Source organism: Echiichthys vipera (genome assembly GCF_963691815.1).
Source record: "Echiichthys vipera genome assembly, chromosome: 4".
NCBI lineage: Eukaryota > Metazoa > Chordata > Actinopteri > Perciformes > Trachinidae > Echiichthys > Echiichthys vipera.
Window position 1 is genome coordinate 11,320,829 of NC_139829.1, and position 19,919 is coordinate 11,340,747.

A 19,919-nucleotide genomic window follows, 5' to 3' on the forward strand; every position below is an offset into this window, starting at 1 on the left:
TGTAAAAATATTATTAAGACTTCATGATTTCTGTTTTGTTTGTGTTTAATAGCAGATCTGGTGTCATATGTTATTCTAGCTCAGAAACTGTTAAAAACTTGGGATGACTTGGGACCCGTTTTCCACAATATACACAAGTTGCTAAAACAGTGCAGCATGACCTTTCATTTAGGTGAGTCACTTGTGATATTTAATGCTTATAATTACCACCATTAGAGGGAGACACACTAGCTAAAATATTTGTACTTGGCCCCTACAGCAAATGTAAAAAGATCAAATGAATTGCTTTACTGAATAAAGGTCATTTTTATTTCTAAAAAATGCGACTTATACTCTAGTGCGACTTATATGTTTTTTTCCTTCTTAATTATGCATTTTCGGCTGGTGAGACTTCTACTCCAGAGCGACTTTTAATCCGAAAAATACGGTAAATCTATCATTATTAAGCTAACCTATTGTTTTACACAAATACAATGATCTATGAGATTTTGTGAAGTGAATCAAAGACACAAAATAAAGTCATAGGTTCAAGACACAAGTGCCCTTTATTATAACAAAGAAACCTTTTTACAGATTGAAAATGAAAAGGGGAAATACATTTCTTGCAAAGTATAACTTTATAAGAGGAAGGAAACATATTGCAGATATTACAATTTCACTATGACCTAAAACATTTTTTATTAATCATAACATTTTGCAAACTATAGCAGGAAACGCCTCACAACGTATTGAAGCAGAGACAACTGAGAACTTAGCCAACTGTTTTTTTTTCCATTTATCCAAAGTATAATAAAACATTTAATAATATGCACAAATGGTTGCCTCAGTGGATTTGTATGTGTTACAGAACAGTAAATAAATATGAATTTATAAAACTTCAATATATATGTATTTTTCCTTTTTATGACAAAATGTCTCCTAACAATATATTGTATCTATTTGTATATAGTTCAAATTTATTTATGCATAAGGGACAGTAAAATACAAAATATATATTCTGTTCTGTTTGACATTTTAGAGGCTGTTGACCGGTGCGAGACCTATCAAAATTGCATGCTTAAGACATCAGATTTCTTAAACAAAATCTTGCTTACAAGGGAAATGCATACGATATTTACAAAAGGAAGAACACAGCCACAGGCTCAAACTAATAGGAGGGAGAGGGGAAATGAGGTTTCCTTTTCCCTCTGCACAACAACATACACTGTGGCCGACGGCCAGTTCTCAAACACCAACAGATACTCAAGCCTGTCTTAACTGCCAATCTCCAAGATGGCGGTATACTGTACAACATATCACATCTCCACCACATCTCTACACATGAATGCAATCAAATCTAGAGGCACAACATGAAGCTGTTCCATTGATTCAAGAATGTACACAACTGTAGAGAGTGCAACTAAGAATCACATGATATTAAAAAGGGGAAATTGTGAAAACAAACAGGACCTGTGTATAAAATACAGGACACGTGTTCCGTTAAAATTCACAACTTGTTTTTCATCGACTGACTAGAATATTTCCCACACTTACAACAAAGTGAAATAACACTGAAACTTAAAATGTGCTATATAAAATGCCCCATAATCACAAGTTTATTTATAAACAAGATTATACAAAAAAAACAAAATATAAACAAAGGTTGAGAAATCATATGAAAAAAAGCAAAGGCTAGAAGTCTTTAAGGAAATAAATACCCAGTGTGTATGTTGCGGCTTCACTGCAGAAATGAAAATGCTAAAAGAAAAGAGTCTCTAAAGGACTCGGTCCTGCGTTTGACCCAGCGCCACGGATCCCCAAAATTTCTGTAAGCAGGCAATGCGTATAAATAAGGCATTAATAAATAAAAGAGAATTGGATGAAACACAGATGTTGCTGTTAGTATAAAAGCGTATAAAAAGTTCTATTAAATCCTGTTTACAGCTTTGCCCGTTTACTTTTTTTTTTCCACAAAGAGCGCCTTTTCTTTAATAAAAAAATAAACAGCAGCTCATCTGGGCGCAAAGATACAAGCCTTTTTTTATTTGAACTTCTCAGGTATATGTCCAATTTGGGACTGCATGCTTGTCGGTGGACTTGAAATGCTCTCTGACCAGTCGGACATGTTGGAATGAGGAGATGAACTTGACCATTGATCGGGGGAGCTGGGGGAGGGGGTCAGAAAGGGGTGGTCAGGCACCTGGACCTGATGGTTTGGAGTGTTGTCCATGGGGCCTGAATAGCTGTGCTGGGAGGGTGGGGTGAGGAACTGGGTGCTGGGCATTGACTGGTTGATTGAGGAGGGCATAATCTGGGTCTCCTGCGGCAGGATGGTGTGGATGGGCATGCCGGAGTTGCCTGTGCCTTGCTGGAGCTCCGGGGAACTGAGCTCCCCACTGATGAAGTTCTGGCTGTTGGTCGTGTTAGAGTTCTGGTGCTGCAGCTGGATGCTCTGTTGTTGTTGTTGCTGCTGCTGCTGCAGCTGCTGCAGGTTCTGCATCTGCTGAATCTGCTGAGCCTGCTGCTGCATGATGTGCGTCTGTGGACCAAGTCTGGTGCTTTGGATCCCCTGGTAGGTCATCATCTGAGACAGGCCGTTGTGGAGGGAGGTCATCATCCCATGCTGCCCTCCCGGGTGCAGACCTCCCTGACTGCCAGGTGCTCCTCTCATGGGGTTGAACTGGCCGTGCATCCTGGAAAGCCAATCGCACTGGCCGTTTATGGCGCCCTGACCTCCAGAGCCAGACACGGGCAGATGGGTAAGACGGGGAGGCAGCGGGTCAAACTGCATCCGAGCCAGCTCCTGCTTGTTTGCCATCACCATGTGGTTTACAGACAGGTGTGGATCAGACATACCCTGCAGGTGGTTCAGGGATACAGATGGCGACTGCTGGAAAGGTGAGGTCATCATGGGCGGTGAGGCCACATCAGAGACATATCCGTGGGGAGACTCCAACGAGTCAACTGGTGACAGAACACCTGAGGTGTCTAGGAGGTTCCCAGACTTCCCATCATGCGAATTCTTCTTCTTCACCTTCATGTCTTTGCCATCCTTGCAGCCGATGCCCTTGGCGCTGGGCTTGCGTGCCTTTTTGCCCTGGCCTTGAGGCTGAGGCTGCTTCATGCTGCCTAGGTAGCCGTTGGGCGAGCAGAGAGGGGGTGACAATGCGGTGCTGAGTGATCCATGCATGTGAGGACTCCGTACCAGGTTGTAATCGTCCATCAGTCGCACAATGTCGTGATGCATTCGCTCCTGTGCAATGTCTCTGGGTAGCCGGTCCATGTGGTCAGTTATTTCTCTGTTTGCAAAGTGGTCCAGTAAGACCTTGGCGGTGGCGTAGCTTCCTTCCCTGGCAGCCAAGAATAGAGGGGTTTCCTCCTGAAGCAGACACAAAGGAGACAACACGTTCAATCCTCTTCAGATGGGCGAGGAATGTTGTTTCGGAAAATAAGTTTCACTATTGTTTTACAGAAGTAAGAGCAGGAAGAGACAGACTAAATTTTACCTTGTTGTTTTGCATGTCCTTATTGGCACCGTTCTTGAGAAGCACAATTGCAGCCTCCACGTTATTTACTGCTGCGGCCCAATGTAGAGCTGATTTACCTGAAGGGACAAACACAAGGTCATAAGATCTAGTGTTCTTTTCATGCATCTGACGCTCCTTATACATGTTCTCCTTATATGTCCTCACATAAGTGGATTAAAAGAGAGAAACTTTACCGAAATCATCAATTGCGTTGACATCAGCGTGACAGTTTATGAGCTCCTCCACCATGCCCTCCACTGCTGCCAGCCTGGCAGCCAAGATCAGGGGTGTAGTGCCATCATGCATGCGGGCATCCAAGTCTGTGGCGCGATTTCTTATCAGAATCTATAGAGATATACAATAGTTTACTACTTTTGAGCTAAAAAATATTCCACTTTTCTACAATGGTTGACTCAAATATTTCAATGAGTGTACAATATGAGTAACTTTAAGTCCATCTGGTACCTCTGGTAATTCTGCCTTGCAGTAGTATACAGATTGTTTGGCAGCTGACCCATTTATTCTTTAGTCCATAAAATATCAGAAAGTAGTAAAAAATGAAAGAAGTTTCCTGATGCCAAAAGTGAAAATGTCTTGTTTTGTTTGACGAACCATCTTAAAAAATATATAGTCAATTAAATGACAAAGAAAAGCAGCAAATCTATTTAAGAAGCTGTTTGATGAATGAAAATTGGGATTGACTGACAAATGGACAAATCCTTTTTTAATTTCAGCAATGCGACTTCAACTATAGCACCAAGGAAATAATGAGGAAATAAATGAAGCGTATGAGAACCCACCTGGAACACCCCCTGGGCATCAGCCGCCACAGCAGCATGAAGAGGCGTCCTGCCCATGTTGTCCTGGACGTTGGCATCAGCGCTGGCCTCCAGCAGGCGTTTGGCGGCGTCAGAGCGAGCGTAGCGGGCGGCCAGGTGGAGAGCTGTTTCACCTGTGCGGTCAGTCTGGTTGTGAAGGTTAGCGCCCTGGTAGATGAAGTCGTTTATCACATTTGCAGAGGCGTCCTCCTCTTCCTCGCTGTTGCCTGTTTCTAACCCGCCCCCACTGCAAGATGCAATCATCAGTGGTGTGAATCCATCTGAACCGAGAGAGGGAGAAGGAGAGATGTATATGAAAGACAGTTACAGACTACGTGGTCAGCACCACACACCGTCGGCAGTTACTGCTACAGAATGACAGGAGCCTGCACTTCAAAGCAGCGTGCAGAGATCAAAACAAAGTAACAAACAAATCGAATGTGGATTTGACACTTTTGCTTGAGTTGAATCATCACAGCTCTCTCCTTTTCGATAATGGATTCTGATCAAGGCCCCGGCAAAGGAGAAGCTTCAGAAGGAAAGCGAAGCTAGGGGGATAGAGGCCGGGGCTCGCTAAAGCTAGACTGCAGCAAAAACGAAGCATTAATATCAAACTGTGAGAGGCAGCTCAGTCAGTCGACTTGAATAGGTTTTCTCCTCTTCAAAAGGATACCAAGCCCCAGATCTCGCAGATTTGGTCGATTCAAGTGCATCGATCCACGACGGGGGAAAAAAAGTGTGCTCTCAAGTTGTTAACCCTGTTACTTTGATTTTCATTGCTTTTCTTCAGGTATTTTGGAACTTACTACAAAATTGGGTTTTTGCATCTGATGCCTTCCTTGGTTTTTGTAATGTGGAATTAAAAAAAAAAAAAAAGACAGAAGCCCATTACTGGTCAAATGATTAATCTGATCAGGAATCAGTGTTTTCCCCAAGGCGCCATGGCTTCCAGCCGGCTGCTTTGAAGAAGATCCTTTACCCTGAGGACGTGGGGCTTTAGCAACTCCTACATGCGTGATTACACACACACACACACACACGCACACACACACACACACTAGAAATGTGAAACGTTCGCTCAGAAAAGGCATGAATCAATCCACACACACGCACGCGCACGCACGCGCACACACACACACACACACACACACACACACACACACACACACACACACAAACACACACACACACACACACACACACACACAAACACACACACACAGTGTTCTTCAAAAAGTTATGAGTCAATTTGCAAAATCCTTTTTGAGCTTGTGACCCATTAAAACAAATCACTGTCTTCTTGTGACCCCTTCCCACAACCTATGGCCTTACTGTGCATATAAGTTTTGAGCAGTTCTACCAAAGTGTAGTTTCTTTTTCAAATTGTTTAATTTGAAGAATTTTTAGAGGTCTGAAGAGAGGAAACTATCTGGTACCACACAGGAAAAAAGGGAACAATAAGAGTAAAGTTAGAAATAACGGAGATCATTTTGTGAAATCAATACTTTTCATTCTATACCTTTAATTATTTTGAATGACAAACAACTACATGTTATCTGTAATAAAATACTTGAATTTGTATTGTTCTTAATAAAGACAACCGAGTTATCAAGAATGAAAAATACCTAATAAATAGGTCCACATTCGCTGATTCAGTCCACACAGAACTCCCTACGTTCATAGAAAGTGTACAGTCCTTAACAGAAGCACTGCTATAAAACTAGTAAGTAAGGGTTCAGTCACCCACCTGGTCCCCGGACATTGACATCCATGCAGTCATTCTCAATCTCGCCCTGAGGGGGTGTGGGAGCAATGGAAGGGATGCGCAGGTCAGCAGCGTCTAGGTGCTGCTGCGTCCACTTGCGGTGGTCCGTCTGGTCGTCCACCTCCAGTATAGCCTGCTCGTCAAACTGCTAAAACACGGACAGTAAGATGTCATAAAAATGTAATATGAGAATTTAAATCACATCAAACCACAATGTAAACAATAATAATGAATCTTAATTTTAACATACGTAGATACTCAAAAACTGTCTTCAGAAATATTGAAAATGAACAAGAAAGTCATTTTCAAATCCTATAAAAGGGAATTTTGAAATTCCATAATAAGTGTTTTTAAGAAATTGTTGCTCTGATGCTAGTTTTTAGGAAAATCCTCTAAAGCTCCGTTGGTGTGTAATATTTCTGTTTCCTTACCCTGAAGCGTTTTGCATCCGAAGGCTCGTCCTCTCCCCATTCATTCTGGGTGTCATCCATGAGTGAAATGTCTGAAGTGTTTTTCAGTGGCCTGTGATGAAGCAAAAAATCCAGTAAAAATCCATGTTCTCTGCTGCTTCCATCTCATCCGAGCCACTCATCATTTATGGTGCAGCAACTCAGAAAAACAAAAGCATTGATTGAATCCATACCCCACCCCTCTGCCCTAACAAGTCAATTAATGCGCACCTAAACCCGCTATATCATTATCATTACTGATCCAGGCAAAACCCCCCTTCCCCAAATTTGACTGATCACCAGTTACACCCATTTTGACCATCAGAACTAGCCCTTCACCTGATCCGCAAAGAAAGGTATCCAAGCACGCTGTTGAATAAACGGAAACTTACTTTAATCCTACCGAATCCTCTCCGACAGGCTCACGTCTCTTCTTCTTGCTGGTCTCTGTGGTCTTGAAGCCCTCGGGGAGCCAGAGGCGCCCGTGCTCATGGCGGCGCTTACGGGCAGCCACCATCCCCACTCCGAGGAAGGCCAGTATCCCTATGCCGCCCAGGACCAAGTAGATTGGGTAAAGTTCCTGTGAAGGCTGGGGGTCCACACCGCCTGGTAGGAAAAGGGACAACATGGTCAAGATGGGGCCGAGGACCGGACGTGGACCGACGGAGGAAAGACCGGGAAACCCAGGATCAGCCTGAGTGTTCGAGCAGAGCTAGTCCGGCTCTTCTTCGTGCAACGGTTCCCGCTCCAAAAACAAACCAACAACCAGCAGCAAGTGCCAGAAACTGACTGACGATCCTCACCGTTTGTAAAGCTAGCTCCACTATCTATTCAGTAATAATCACAATTGCTAACCACTTTTCATCAAAAAAGAAAAAAAAGGGATGGGGCGTGATAAAAAAAAAAAGAAAAGAGGGGAAAAAAGAACACCAGCACCTCCTCTCTCCCTTTTCAACCCAGGGTACCAAGAGACAACTTTACCATTTCTTCTTTAAGAGAAAAAAAGGAGGGGGATTAATGAACTTCAAATTACTGCACGCGCTTTAAGCTGTAAAGACGAAGGATTTATTAGGATTTTCGAGATAACAAAGACTCCCAACTTCTAGCACACTCCCGATCAATTTTTCCCCTTCTCTTTTTTTTCCACTAACGATTTTGAAATGATAAACTCCCCCAACCTAAACCCTTAGAGATGCATTAAGTCCTGGTATTACATTCAGTGAGGTGAAGGTTGCAGCAGCCCCTCACACTGGTGGGATGAAGTGTGTGTGCGTGCATGTGAGAGTGTGTTATCTGTGGACGTATATGTGTACATGTCTGTGGAAGGAAGAGAGACAGACACAGAGATAGAGAGAGAGTGTTATATTTTGTGATTAGGGGGGTTGGATGAGTTGATTTGCAGCAATTAACCATTTTGGAGCCTGAAGCCATTGGATTTACACACAGAGAGAAAGATTGATTGTTTAGGCCATGAGATTCACAATTGCATTTGTTCACGGCTGCATAACAAATACACAATCAAAGAGTGGTAGGGTTAGGACCCGACCAGAGGGCGCGGCGGATACTTTGAGTGTGCGTGGAGGAGCACGTGTCTTATCCACTCGTGTATGAATATGCATGTGTGTTACATTACATCCAACCATTATGCCAACCTTTCAGCTGTGTTTTGAGATTTTGGGCTGTATTTTTTACAAATATACCCTTTTGGTTTCCAATCGAAAATCAATTACCAGACTCTTGGAAGTCATTTGGGTGGTGCTGCTGTCGGAGAGGACATCAAGTCGGTTTCAAAGTTACATTATTGTTGCGTGGTAATAAGTGAATTCATTCTCTCAATAGTCTCTCAATTTAATCCCCAAACCATTGTTCTTTCGGCTGAAAAACAATATATATGGGTATTTAATAGTGTTGTTGATGGTTCTGTTACTGTATTTCCTATTTCCTGCACAAATATTTGCAGAAAAGCATTTTAGTGTACTGTTAAGCTGTAATTTGAGAAGGTTTGTGACCTGGTTGCCATTGTTTTCCACTGAGAAAGCACCACCGTTTCACTGCTCTGATTGGTTGTAGGTTTATCCATTTGCATCCAGAATCATTTTGCTCTGGACCATTGATAACACCTCTTGAAACTTGAAAATGAGCTGAGAGGCTGGAGTAAAGGCACTTCATCCAAAACTCTAGTGTTTAGTTACTCTTTAAAAAAACACATCTATACATAGTTTTATTTACAATAAAAATAAATAATAAAATAAATTCCTTTATTCAGCTAGGCACTGATGTTTTCAGCAAATGGAACTCAAATAGAAATAAAAAGACATTTATTCAGGACTTGTATTAGTGCCATTAACACACATTTGGTGCTCTAGTGAGTATTTCCAGCAGAAAGGTGGTTCCTGTGGAATTGACTCAAAATAAACTGCAGCGTCCAGGCTCATCATGATGAAGGAACATGTCACCCGGTCATGGACGGATTATGAGACAATGGGCCCCTGGGCCCCCACTCTATTTACTGGGCCAGTGTCTGGTAGGCCCGTTCAGTAATCCATCCATCCATCCATCCCCCAGAACAGAAAAGTGCAGATTACCACACAATGACACAACTTGTGAAACTCAAGCCAGTTTCAGAAATATGCTAATGGTTTGAAATACCATACAGAAATGACAAAAAATACAATCGATGTTAAGGAATCACTGTGAAAATGTATTAAAAAATCTAGAACTGGGAAAAAGGACCAGTTGTTGTGGAGTTAAAACCTGCAAACACGCTGGTATGCTCCTTTAACTCTGGTATGATATGTATGTTTCCTTTTAACACTGAAGACCTGTATGAGGTGTACTCACTAAAAACTGCTTCGATGGTGTAGGGAACATCCAGTTTGCCACTGGAGGCCAAAGCCCCGAGGAACGCTGCAGCATCATTGGTGCTCTGGAAACACTCAGTGGACTGCTGGAAACACTGCCGGTTGTCCACCTCCATGTGGACGACTGAACTGTAGAAAGAAGAGAAAACACATACAGAGGTCATGTTGAATCGAGAGACGGTCCATTGTAAAACCTATTTTGTAAACTAAATCATTTAAACTGTCACTAGAGTTAATGACTGAAACGTTTCTGAGTATTCTGGCTCACCCTTTGATCTGCAGGTGATCCAGCTCCCTCCTCACTCTCCTGCTCCCGTCTGTTGCATCATGAAGGCTCCTCTTCACCACGTCCAGCACTTTGCCAGGAACCTCCGACCAGGAATCTACTGAACGCTTAACATTGTACTTCTTCAGCTCGTGTTCATTCCCGTAGTACGGGTACACCATCAGCTCGCCCTTGGAGTCCTTCCTGAATACCACATTAGTACGGAGGACGCGGCTCAACTCGCGCAGGAAGCCAAAGGAGTTATTAAGGAGCTGTTCTGGGGTGATGTGGACGACAAGGACCAACTGGCCCACGGCGAGCTTCTCGGGCATGTTGTTGGCACAGTCCAAGCCGTCCCACTCGCACTCAGCATTGTTGCAGCCCCGGTCACAGTGGCCATCAGCGTAGTGGTCCTTGCAGTACTGGTCATACAGAGGACTGAGGAAAAAAAGGTGAAGTTAGCGAGTGATGAAAGGTAAGGCTGTGCAAATATGACACAGGAACACAAATATAGTCAGGAATAACCCCTTTGTAAAGCAGAGACATTTTATTTTGTGACATTCTTTTTTATTAATGTCATAAACAGCAATACAGTTACAGCGATCTAGGCACTTCAATTATATGTTTGCAACATCGAGTAGGGTTTTATATTACATTTTAAAATATCTGTATGCAGTGCACTTTACATGGAAGTGTTATTTATTTATTTTTGCTGCAAATATACACGTTGTTATTTGTTAATAAATATAAAAAGTACATTTATATCTGTGTTAATTTGTTACCTTTTTTAACAAAGCTGAATGTTTATGTCAAGCCTGATGCCTTCACTCACATGGCAAGATATACGCTTCATTTATTCAACAGTAGGATAAGATCGGGTATCGGTACACTAAGTCCAGGTATTCAGATTGGATCGAAAAACCTGGATCAGTGCATCTCTACACTACACTTCCAGAAATATCACCCAACTTGTTTTAAAATCTGAATTCTTGTCTTATTTAGATACAACCACTACTTACTTGCACTGTCCCTCCAGATTCTGGCAGTCGAACCCATCATAGAGACATCCAGCATTGTCACACTGCGAATCACACTTTCCGTCGTTGAAGTATCGCCAGCACTGCAGCGAGGCTGAGCAGTTCTTCCACGGATCGTCAAAGTTGAGCGAGCAGTCCCCGTTGTCCCAGCCGCACGCGTGGTTGTTACAGAGGACATCGCAGTACTTGTTGTGCTTAGCTTCCTCGCATAGTGGGATGTCGCAGCTGACCTCCACCTCCGACGGCGGCGGCGGGATGTCGTGGCCGAACCCTCCGTGGAAGCTGTAATCCAGGATGTGGCATCGAAGGCCGTTGAAGTTTGTGGGGCAGACACAGTTGTAGTACGGCGCCTCAGTAGTGTATTCACACGTGCCACCGTTGTAGCAGGGGTTGGAATTACAGGGGCTGTCGGTGGGATACTGGCACTCAGGCCCGGTGAACAACGGTGTGCACAGACACTTGGGACTCTTGTGGCCGGAGATGCAGGTGCCTCCATTGCGGCAGTGGAGGCTGCCGCAGGCCTGGGCGTCATATTCACATGTGGAGCCAGTAAAGCCCTGGAAAAAAACAAAAAAAAAGATTAGAATATTATTTATAAATATATTTTAGAGCTCTTTTGTTGGGTGAGTGTCTGTGTTTACTTAAGGATCTAGTCCCCGCAAAGTTAACCTTTTCTTATAGGATATGTAGACGTTACAGTTAAATTCAAGTAATCCTTACAAGTGACGTGTTTGTCTGTTTGTTTGCGTGTGTGTGTGTGTGCGTGTGTGTGTGTATGTGTGTGTGTGTGTGCAGGTACTCACAGGAGGACATTTGCAGATGAAGCCATGTGGGGTGTTACTGGCTACAGCACAGGTCCCTCCATTGCGACACGGTTTCCCCTTGCATCCATCAAACACCGTGTCACAGCGTCGACCTACAGAGGAGGCACAAAAGACGTTAACCAGACTTTGTAAGCATTGCAGAAATATCCTGGCATTTTTTTCACCATGATTTCAGTCCAAGGTGGCCACTTCTTACTTCCATTAGTGATTAATCTGTTCACTATTTTCTTGAGAAATAGTTTGGGCCAATATGAGTGAGTAACAAGCAGCATCAGGAAAATCCTCACGTTTGAGAAGCTGGAACCAGAGAATGTTTGGTATTTTGGCTTGAATATTACCTACTGTAAGGAATTAGTAAAAGCTTCAGATTTATTTTATACATATTTATCATTTTACTATTTTTATTATTTCAAAAAATATTTCTATATTTTATTTGTTTGTTTATATTTTATTTGCACATATTTTAAAACAAAAGTAAGAAAAGTACATTTATTAAGTGAAAAAACAATAATAATAAAACCCACTACGGGCTTATCTAAAAACTTTGAATCACCCATCTTTATAGGGCCAAAAGAGGCAAATGAAAGGAATAAAAAAAACAAATAAAGTGGACAAAACCTCAACTGTTGTATTTCAAACATAATTTATCAAAAATGTGTTGTAATTCCACAATATAAAAAAATAAGCCCAACTCTATGAGTATCACATTTTACTCAGACACGGACAGGGAATCTAAACAAACGCATCAACAGGACACATGATCATGGCTGATGGTTCCCCCCCTGACTAGCTGTTTACCTGTGTATCCAGTGCGACACTCGCAGCGGTAGTTGTTGGTGAGCTGGATGCAGCTGTGCGTGCCCCGCGGGTCACAGGGGTTAGAGAGACACTCGTTGACGTCTCCCTCGCAGCGCTCCCCTACGTATCCTGCAGAGCAGATACAGTGGTAGCCTCCGACTCGATCCACACACTTCCCTTTGTTGAAGCACTTGGGCTCGTTGGTGACGGGGTCGGTGAACGGGTTGCAGTCGTCGATGTTGATTTCACAGTGCACACCTGAGGGAGGTACGGCAGGGGGAGAGGGACACATGATGTCAGCAATCAATGTGTTTATGTGTTGTCCTTTGTGATAATGTTATGTAATCTACTTTATTGTCATAACCATCTTCTCTCAACCTGTTCATCTGCTTCTACCTCAGTAAGTAACTCCTACATTTCCCAGAATGACATTCAACAACCCTCTAAAGAGAACTTTAAGATTGACTGGAGGGCTCTGTACATAAATGACTGATCTATAGCCACAGAAAAAAACAATTAGTGCTCAGTAAGTGTCAGTGTCAGTGTCAGTGTCAGTATTTTACATGTAAAAAAATTATTAGATATTTTATTATAGTACATTCATGCAGGTGAAAACTGCTGTGATCAATGTCCTCTTGCAACTTTTGGATCAAGGGATGTAAAATCCAGGTAAGATTTGGTTTCAACTGATCTGCTCCTAATCACAAGATCTTTCAGTAAAAATCAGTAAAAACAACAGAAAAGGTCAGGGGTGTGGAAACTGGACGTGTAGGTCATTATGTACAGTGTCTTGACATCTTAAAGGCTGCTTGTTACATCACTTTATAGCCTGAAGATTGAGATTAGGTGTCCAGAATGAAACACAGAAATACAAATGGAGACTTAAAAAGATAAACGCAATATCACGCTTAAGTCTAAAACAGAAGCAGGACAAGACACTGACTGTTAAGTATTATAAAAAAGTTTCCCTTTGATACTTAATGTCACAGCTGACATTTTTTAGTTTCTTCTTACGTCTCCAACAACATGTCAGTTTTTTTGGGATACACCCAACTGCGGGGGCACTTTGGGCTGACCTACACCACACACTCCCTTCATGTGCGAGAGAAAAATCGATGGCGTATTTGACAAGTAGAGGAAAGGATGGAGGCGAGAACGGGAGGAGGAGTTTCGCAGACATGCCCTGGATGCTGTTAAGCCCTAATTAATGAAGCGTGGAGACAAGGAGGAGAGGATGGAGAGGATGGAGAGGCAGAGTGGTGTGGAGGAGTGTGCGTGGGGTCCTCTGACCTTGGGTTCCCCGGGGACAGGAGCATTTGTAGGTATTGATCAGGTCAATGCAGGTGCCCCCGTTCTGGCACGGCTGAGAGAAGCATTCATTGATCTCGTCAGAGCAGTTGGTCCCCACGTATCCGGGCAAGCACTGAGAGAGGGAAGGAACAAGAGAGAGAAGAAGAAGAGAGGGCAGGAAGGAGAAGAGGAAGGCAGAGGAAGAAAAGAGGGGAAAGTTTAATCAATGTCTGACATGAAACAAAGATGTTTTTTTTGTTTACCTGGCTGTTTTCTGGCCTCCATCCTGCCAAGGCCAGCAGATCTTTTATTCCAGAGGAGATTAACATAACTGAGCTGCTTGTCTTCTATTTATAACCAAGCCTCTTCATTAGGAGGGGTTATTTTACTGAAAGGATGCATGCTGTACATCCAGGTGTTTTGACACATTCATGATACAGAACTGAGGTATTAGATTTTTAAAAAAGAAGAAATGAGGGGTGCAACTTTGCCAAAGATAGATCATCTAATAAGACCTTTGAAATAAGAAGTATAGCGGCATTTAAGACTCAGTTTTCAGTTCCAATTAAATGAAAAGAAACGGAAAATGTCTCTACACAAAATTTGATTGTTCAATTAAATCTCTACATATTGGTATAAAAGATAAAATGACATTTCCTTAGACATGTTACAATTCTGTTTAGAACTGATGCATACTAAAAGTTAGTATTCAGCATTTATTTAGCATTTATTTATTTTGAGCATGTAAAATTCCACATAAAAAAAGACAACAGCAGTTGTTGAAATTACATAATTAATTTTTCATTAGCGAACTGCTTAATTTAATGCGCAAAAAAGAGGTGGGTGAAGTATAAACTTATTTAATCCTACCCCTTAATTCAATAATGAAATTGTTATTTTCAACTACTCCTTACATACAGTTATAGAGCAGTTATCATACCCATAGTTAACTATTAGACGAAGAACCATAATTGTCTTAAAGAAAGAGCAATGTTATGTTATAACATAAAAAAAAGAAAAAAATCATATTTCAGTAGTTTTTTTTTAACAATAACATCCAAGCAGCTCAGTTTGCATTGGTGCTGTTACCTTGCAGGTGTATCCACCTAAGAAGTCAGTACAGGTGGCTCCGTTTTGGCAGGGGTTTGGGGTGCATTCGTCCACCTGCTCTTCACAGTAACTTCCAGTGTATCCAACCTGGCAGTGGCAGTAGTGAACGTTTCCTGCGTCCAGACACTGACCCGAGTTACGACACAGGTGGGTGACATCCACTCCTACACAGAGATGATGAAACAGTGGGCTGTTAATTTTCACCAACGCACTAATTCGCACTCGATGTGTGTATGTTGTGATTTTAATACTCAAAAGAACACCCTCGGCAAAACCTCCCATCTTACCTCTCTGTTTGGCCGCCACCTCACATGAGACACTTGGGACGTCACAGTAAAGTCCCGTCCAGCCGGTCTCACACTCGCAGCTGTAGGTGGTTCCCCTCTGCCAGCAAGTTCCCCCGTTCTTACAGGGGGACGAGTCGCACCAACGAACCAAGTTCTGAAAGGCGAAAACACACGTTATCTACTCAGTAATTTACTTTCCCCCACAAAGCTTTGATTTTGTGATTCTCAGGTCAAAAGTGTTTAATTAAAATGAATATTTCCGTGTTAAGCAGGTCCAACTACACAATGGGGTACAAGAACGAAATTCTGTAGAAACAACAGCTGCACAATGAAAAACTTTCTCCTTTCCTCCACTTTTATCACAGTTCATATTGAGATATCTTAGCATCATTTGACCTGCAAATCCCAAGTTTTCTTTCATAACACTTGATAAGAGAACTGACTGAACAGGCTGACTTAAAGCCCCTCTCCTCTACCTGACAGTTGAGTCCGGTGTATCCGTGCGGGCAGGTGCACTTGTAGGTGCCGTAGCTGTCCTGGCAGGTGCCGCCGTTCAGACAGGGTTTGGAGTCGCACTCGTTGATGTCATGCTGGCAGTAACTCCCAGTGAAGCCCGGCGGACATAAACATGTGAAGGTGTTGATGCCGTCCACACAGCTGCCGCCATTGAAGCAGGAGCTGCAGAAGAAAAAAATTACTGTAAAGTATTCTGCATCTTTTAAGGAAGAAGAGAGCAAATTAACAAAACTCTCATTACCTGAAGCTGCAGGCCTATTCACATCGGATTTTCCAAATAAAGTCAACGAAGAATAAATCTTTTTTTCCAGATAAACCCTACCTATTCAATGCATTGATGGTGTTGAGGGAAACGAACAACTCTAAAGTTACAAGCCCATGTAGTGTACATACTATCTAACCTCCTGTTTATGGGACAGCTTCAATAACAGAAATGTTGAAATCAGCTGGTGTACATCAATTCTCCACCAGAGGGGGCATTGGTGGACAAGAAAATGAGGTCTATATTACAAGTGGATGAAAATGAACCTGTTGATCTGAACACATGCTCTTACTCACTGTGTACACACACACAAACGTCTTGTCCCTTAAAATAAAAGATGTCAGGTTTGAATATGATACTTTGTGATAATTTGTGATCTACCTCTCAGTGCAGTCAGGAGTGTTATTTTCACAGTGGATCCCACTGAAGCCAGGCGGGCAGGTGCAGGTGTAGCTGTTGACGCAGTCAGTGCAGTTGGCTCCATTCTTGCACGGGTTGCTCTCGCACTCGTTGATGTCCTCCTCGCACTTTGTGCCCCGAAAGCCGGGCAGGCAGGTGCACAGGAAGCCATTTACCTCGTCCTTACAGAGACCTCCGTTGCTGCAGGGGTCTGTGGGAGGAGGGATGATGGAAAAAGCATTGGACTTAACTCAGTAAATGTGTTTTGAGGTTTCTGCTAGATGCAGCTTTTGATATGCAAAGAGCCTGCTGTATGTTATTAAGCAAAAAAAGTAAAGGTAGAGAGACTGGAGAACGTACTGGGCTTGCAGTCATCGATGTTGCTCTCACAGTTGCGCCCAGTGAAACCCGGTTTGCAGGCACAGCGGTAACTGCCCAAAGTGTTCTGGCAGGTTGCTCCATTGCGACAGGGATTCTTCACACACTCTTTGATGTCCACCTCACATGTTTGGCCTTAGAGAAGTAGCAAGAGGAAGAGAATGTAAATTTCCTCTCCTCTTTGGCAAAAAACAAGTACATATGGGTAACAGGATAAGATGAGACAGCACTGAGTTGATTCTTGGGAGCGAGAATAAGCAGGTAAATAAGTAAGAAACTAAGTAAGTACATGGTTTTGTCAAGCTACATTATAAATATACAATTTAAGAAAAGTGCAAATTCTCTACACAACACTATAATTCACACAGACTGTATAAAAGAACTGGACGTAGCTTCTCAAGTCTGAAAAGTAAAGCCAATGAGGCATTATTTCTAATGGCCAGCAGGGGGCGACTCTACTGGTTGCAAAATGAATCTGTTCTATTGTACGTGTTAGAAAATGACCCTATTTCTCACTTGATTTATTACTTCAGTACACACTTTCGTAACAATTTTATGGTCTCAAACGCTAAATTCAAGTCTGGGCAGTACGCACAGAAGAACGGTTCCAGCCGCAAGCTCCCCGCTCACCCGCCAAAAGTCTGCTGGATGATGGACGCTGTCCGGTTGCAAAGTTTCCCTCCTTACTAAGGGTCAGTGATCTTTAGCTTAGCACAGGGTCAATGACACCACAGACTGAAATGACACTGACTTAAAGCTCCTAAAACAAGATGACGACGGCCAAAATTTCAAACTTGAGGCTTCAAAACTGTAGTTCACCCACACCGTGGCTTCATCCACTTCTTTTATACAGTCTAAGGTCACAAATCAGAACTCTAAACCCATTCACAAAGTGTTTTTTTGCAGGTGAGTATTTGAAAAGATACTGAAATAAATGAAGATATATCTGAGACAGAAATTAAATTTAAATATCACATTCAGAACCTGGAGTTCTGCTCTAAAATTGTCTTTTCTCACTTAGAAACACACAGAAGTACTGTGCAACCTTTCCGCTGACAACTACAAATAAGTCGTTTCTGTAGGACACGCAGGTGTGCAGACATTAATGTTTACCTTGCCATCCTTCAGGACAGACGCAGGAAAAGCTCTGATAGTCCTCCGACTCCTGACAAACTCCTGCGTGCTTGCAGGGTTTGGAGCTGCAAGGTGCCATCAAGGTTTCACAGTTCTCTCCTGTCACATACAAACAAATACACACACCTTTAATTAAGCTTTATTTGTAATGTGTTTAACTTTCACTGTGTGATAAAATGTAGGAGTCATGAACTTTGAGATAACCCCACCCAAATGGACACAGAATCATCTTTCAATCAGTGCTATCAGAAGATTCTAGCCAGGTTCTGTCAGTAGCAGAGGCCTGCGGAGACATTTCCCTATCTCTTTCCATAACACAAAGCTCGCTCAGGAAGCCGGTTCCAGTTTCCGGCCATTGTGAAGCCATTTGCTGTTCTGTGAGACAGGAAGCAGGCAAACAGGAAATGTGTCAAGCACCCCGTTCCCACCCCGGCACAAGCAAAGGCCTTTTATTATTCAAAGTCCTGTCGATTTTTCCAAAAGGACGACTTGACAAATAGAAGAAAATTTGCCCTTAGCCTTTCCATCATTTTCTGTTTTGTCAAATAATAAGAGATCACATGAAAATATTTTCCAGCTCTCTTATCAGTGATATTTTGTATCACAAAGGAGCAGAGTGAGTCAAGGTTTGGTGTCTTTGGGCCCTGAGGAAGTCTTGTAGTTGAACTTTATGCGACAGCTATTTCATCCGCCGTACGTTCTTCCTCTTTGCGGAATAACTTAAAGCACACTTACCCCCCCCCCCCCCCCCCCCCCCCCACAGCACGGAAATGCCTCAACACCAGGCCAACACATGGGCGTATCAAATATTTTCAACAATGTTTTCTTACCCGTGTAAGGCAGAATACAGTTGCACTTGTAGCCTGCGACGTCGTCGATGCACGTCCCCTGGTTGAGGCAGGGGTTGGAGGCACATTCATTGATGTTGGTCTGGCAGTTTGGTCCTGCGGTTATAGAGTGGACAATCAGTTAAGGTTGAAGGTCAACAGTCAAGTGGCTGGGAAGTAAGTGTGGTTTGGATGACAAACACACTATACGAGCCAAAACTTCCCTACACACACACACACACACACACACACACACACACCCACACACAAATACTGACCGGTGAAGCCCATGCGACAGGTGCAAACGTATCCGCTGGTCATGTCCTTGCAGGTGCCTCCATTCATACACGGGTTGGATTCACATTCATTATTGTTGATGTCGCAGTTTTTACCGCTCCAGCCAGAATCACAAAGGCATTTATAGCTGAGGGGGTGGAAAAACATGGGAAAATCTCAACGATAAAACTCTGTAGACACATTCAGTTCAAATGCGAAGTGCAGGTGGCCCTACAATTGGATTGATAGACGTTTTAAAGTGTATTTTCTGCAGTCTCTTGGACCAGTTTGCCTCACCCATTGATCTTATCCTCGCAGTGACCATGGATGCAGGGGTTGCTGAGGCACTCGTTGACCTGGGAGAAGCAGGTGGCATCATGGTAACCTTCTGGACACACGCAGGTGAAGCCGTTGATGCCATCGATACAGGTGCCGCCATTGTGGCAGGGGTTGATGGCACACTCATCGATGTTGATGTTACACATGGTACCTAAAGGAAAGGAGAGAATACTTTACTATATATTAGCTTAGCATAAAGACTGAAAACAGTGGGAAACAGCTAGCCTGGCTTTGTCCGAACGTCTTTCCCAAAAAAACAACATACCTACCAGCACTCCCAGCTCACTAAACCCCCATAAACTTAGTGAGCCTAGCTGTTTCACCCTGTTTCCTTTCTTTATGCTAAGCTAAGCTAACTGTCCCTTAGACCTCATATTTAAAAAAGGTCCCGTATGTTTATTTTCAGGTTCCTACTTGAATTTTGAGTTTCTTCTTCTTCTTCTCATGTTGACTAATGCTCAAACTAATACTTTTTTTTTTGTCATACTGTCTGTCTGAATATACCTGTATTCACCCTGTGTCTGAAACGCTCTGTTTTAGCACCTGTCTTTTTAAGTCCTCCTCCTAGTCTTCTCTGATTGGTCACTGTTTCAAAGTCTTCCGTATTTGCACTCTCGTTGTCTCTGGACCATCATTGCAGCCGGGGAATTACTGTAACGGCACTGTAGCAACACTTTCTACCTATATATAGAATAGTTGTGACATACAGAATGTCTTGATGGCTACGATAACCAACTACAATAGTTGTCAACCGGATGATTTTGCACTTTATGTGAAG

General features: G+C 42.9%; 1 protein-coding gene across 2 annotated transcripts in view; it reads right to left on the bottom strand.

Moving 5' to 3' along the window:
* Positions 1-532: 532 nt before the first annotated feature.
* The window catches only part of notch1b (notch receptor 1b), a 44,123-nt gene continuing 24,736 nt past the window's right edge, over positions 533-19,919 (bottom strand). The window contains exons 13-34 of one of the 2 annotated variants that reach the window (XM_083912632.1): positions 19,100-19,292; positions 18,805-18,950; positions 18,530-18,643; positions 17,679-17,798; positions 16,548-16,700; positions 16,170-16,398; positions 15,487-15,688; positions 15,011-15,164; positions 14,703-14,887; positions 13,614-13,746; positions 12,324-12,581; positions 11,505-11,617; positions 10,684-11,258; positions 9,668-10,102; positions 9,380-9,528; positions 6,931-7,144; positions 6,521-6,611; positions 6,072-6,234; positions 4,307-4,605; positions 3,701-3,851; positions 3,486-3,583; positions 533-3,358 (exon numbers count right to left, since the gene is read on the bottom strand). In XM_083912632.1, coding sequence (XP_083768758.1) covers positions 2,021-3,358; positions 3,486-3,583; positions 3,701-3,851; positions 4,307-4,605; positions 6,072-6,234; positions 6,521-6,611; positions 6,931-7,144; positions 9,380-9,528; positions 9,668-10,102; positions 10,684-11,258; positions 11,505-11,617; positions 12,324-12,581; positions 13,614-13,746; positions 14,703-14,887; positions 15,011-15,164; positions 15,487-15,688; positions 16,170-16,398; positions 16,548-16,700; positions 17,679-17,798; positions 18,530-18,643; positions 18,805-18,950; positions 19,100-19,292 — 5,513 coding nt within the window. In that variant the 3' untranslated portion in view covers positions 533-2,020. Of the gene's footprint in view, positions 3,359-3,485; positions 3,584-3,700; positions 3,852-4,306; positions 4,606-6,071; positions 6,238-6,520; positions 6,612-6,930; positions 7,145-9,379; positions 9,529-9,667; positions 10,103-10,683; positions 11,259-11,504; positions 11,618-12,323; positions 12,582-13,613; positions 13,747-14,702; positions 14,888-15,010; positions 15,165-15,486; positions 15,689-16,169; positions 16,399-16,547; positions 16,701-17,678; positions 17,799-18,529; positions 18,644-18,804; positions 18,951-19,099; positions 19,293-19,919 lie in introns of both variants that reach the window. The other variant, XM_083912631.1, reaches the window with a different exon arrangement.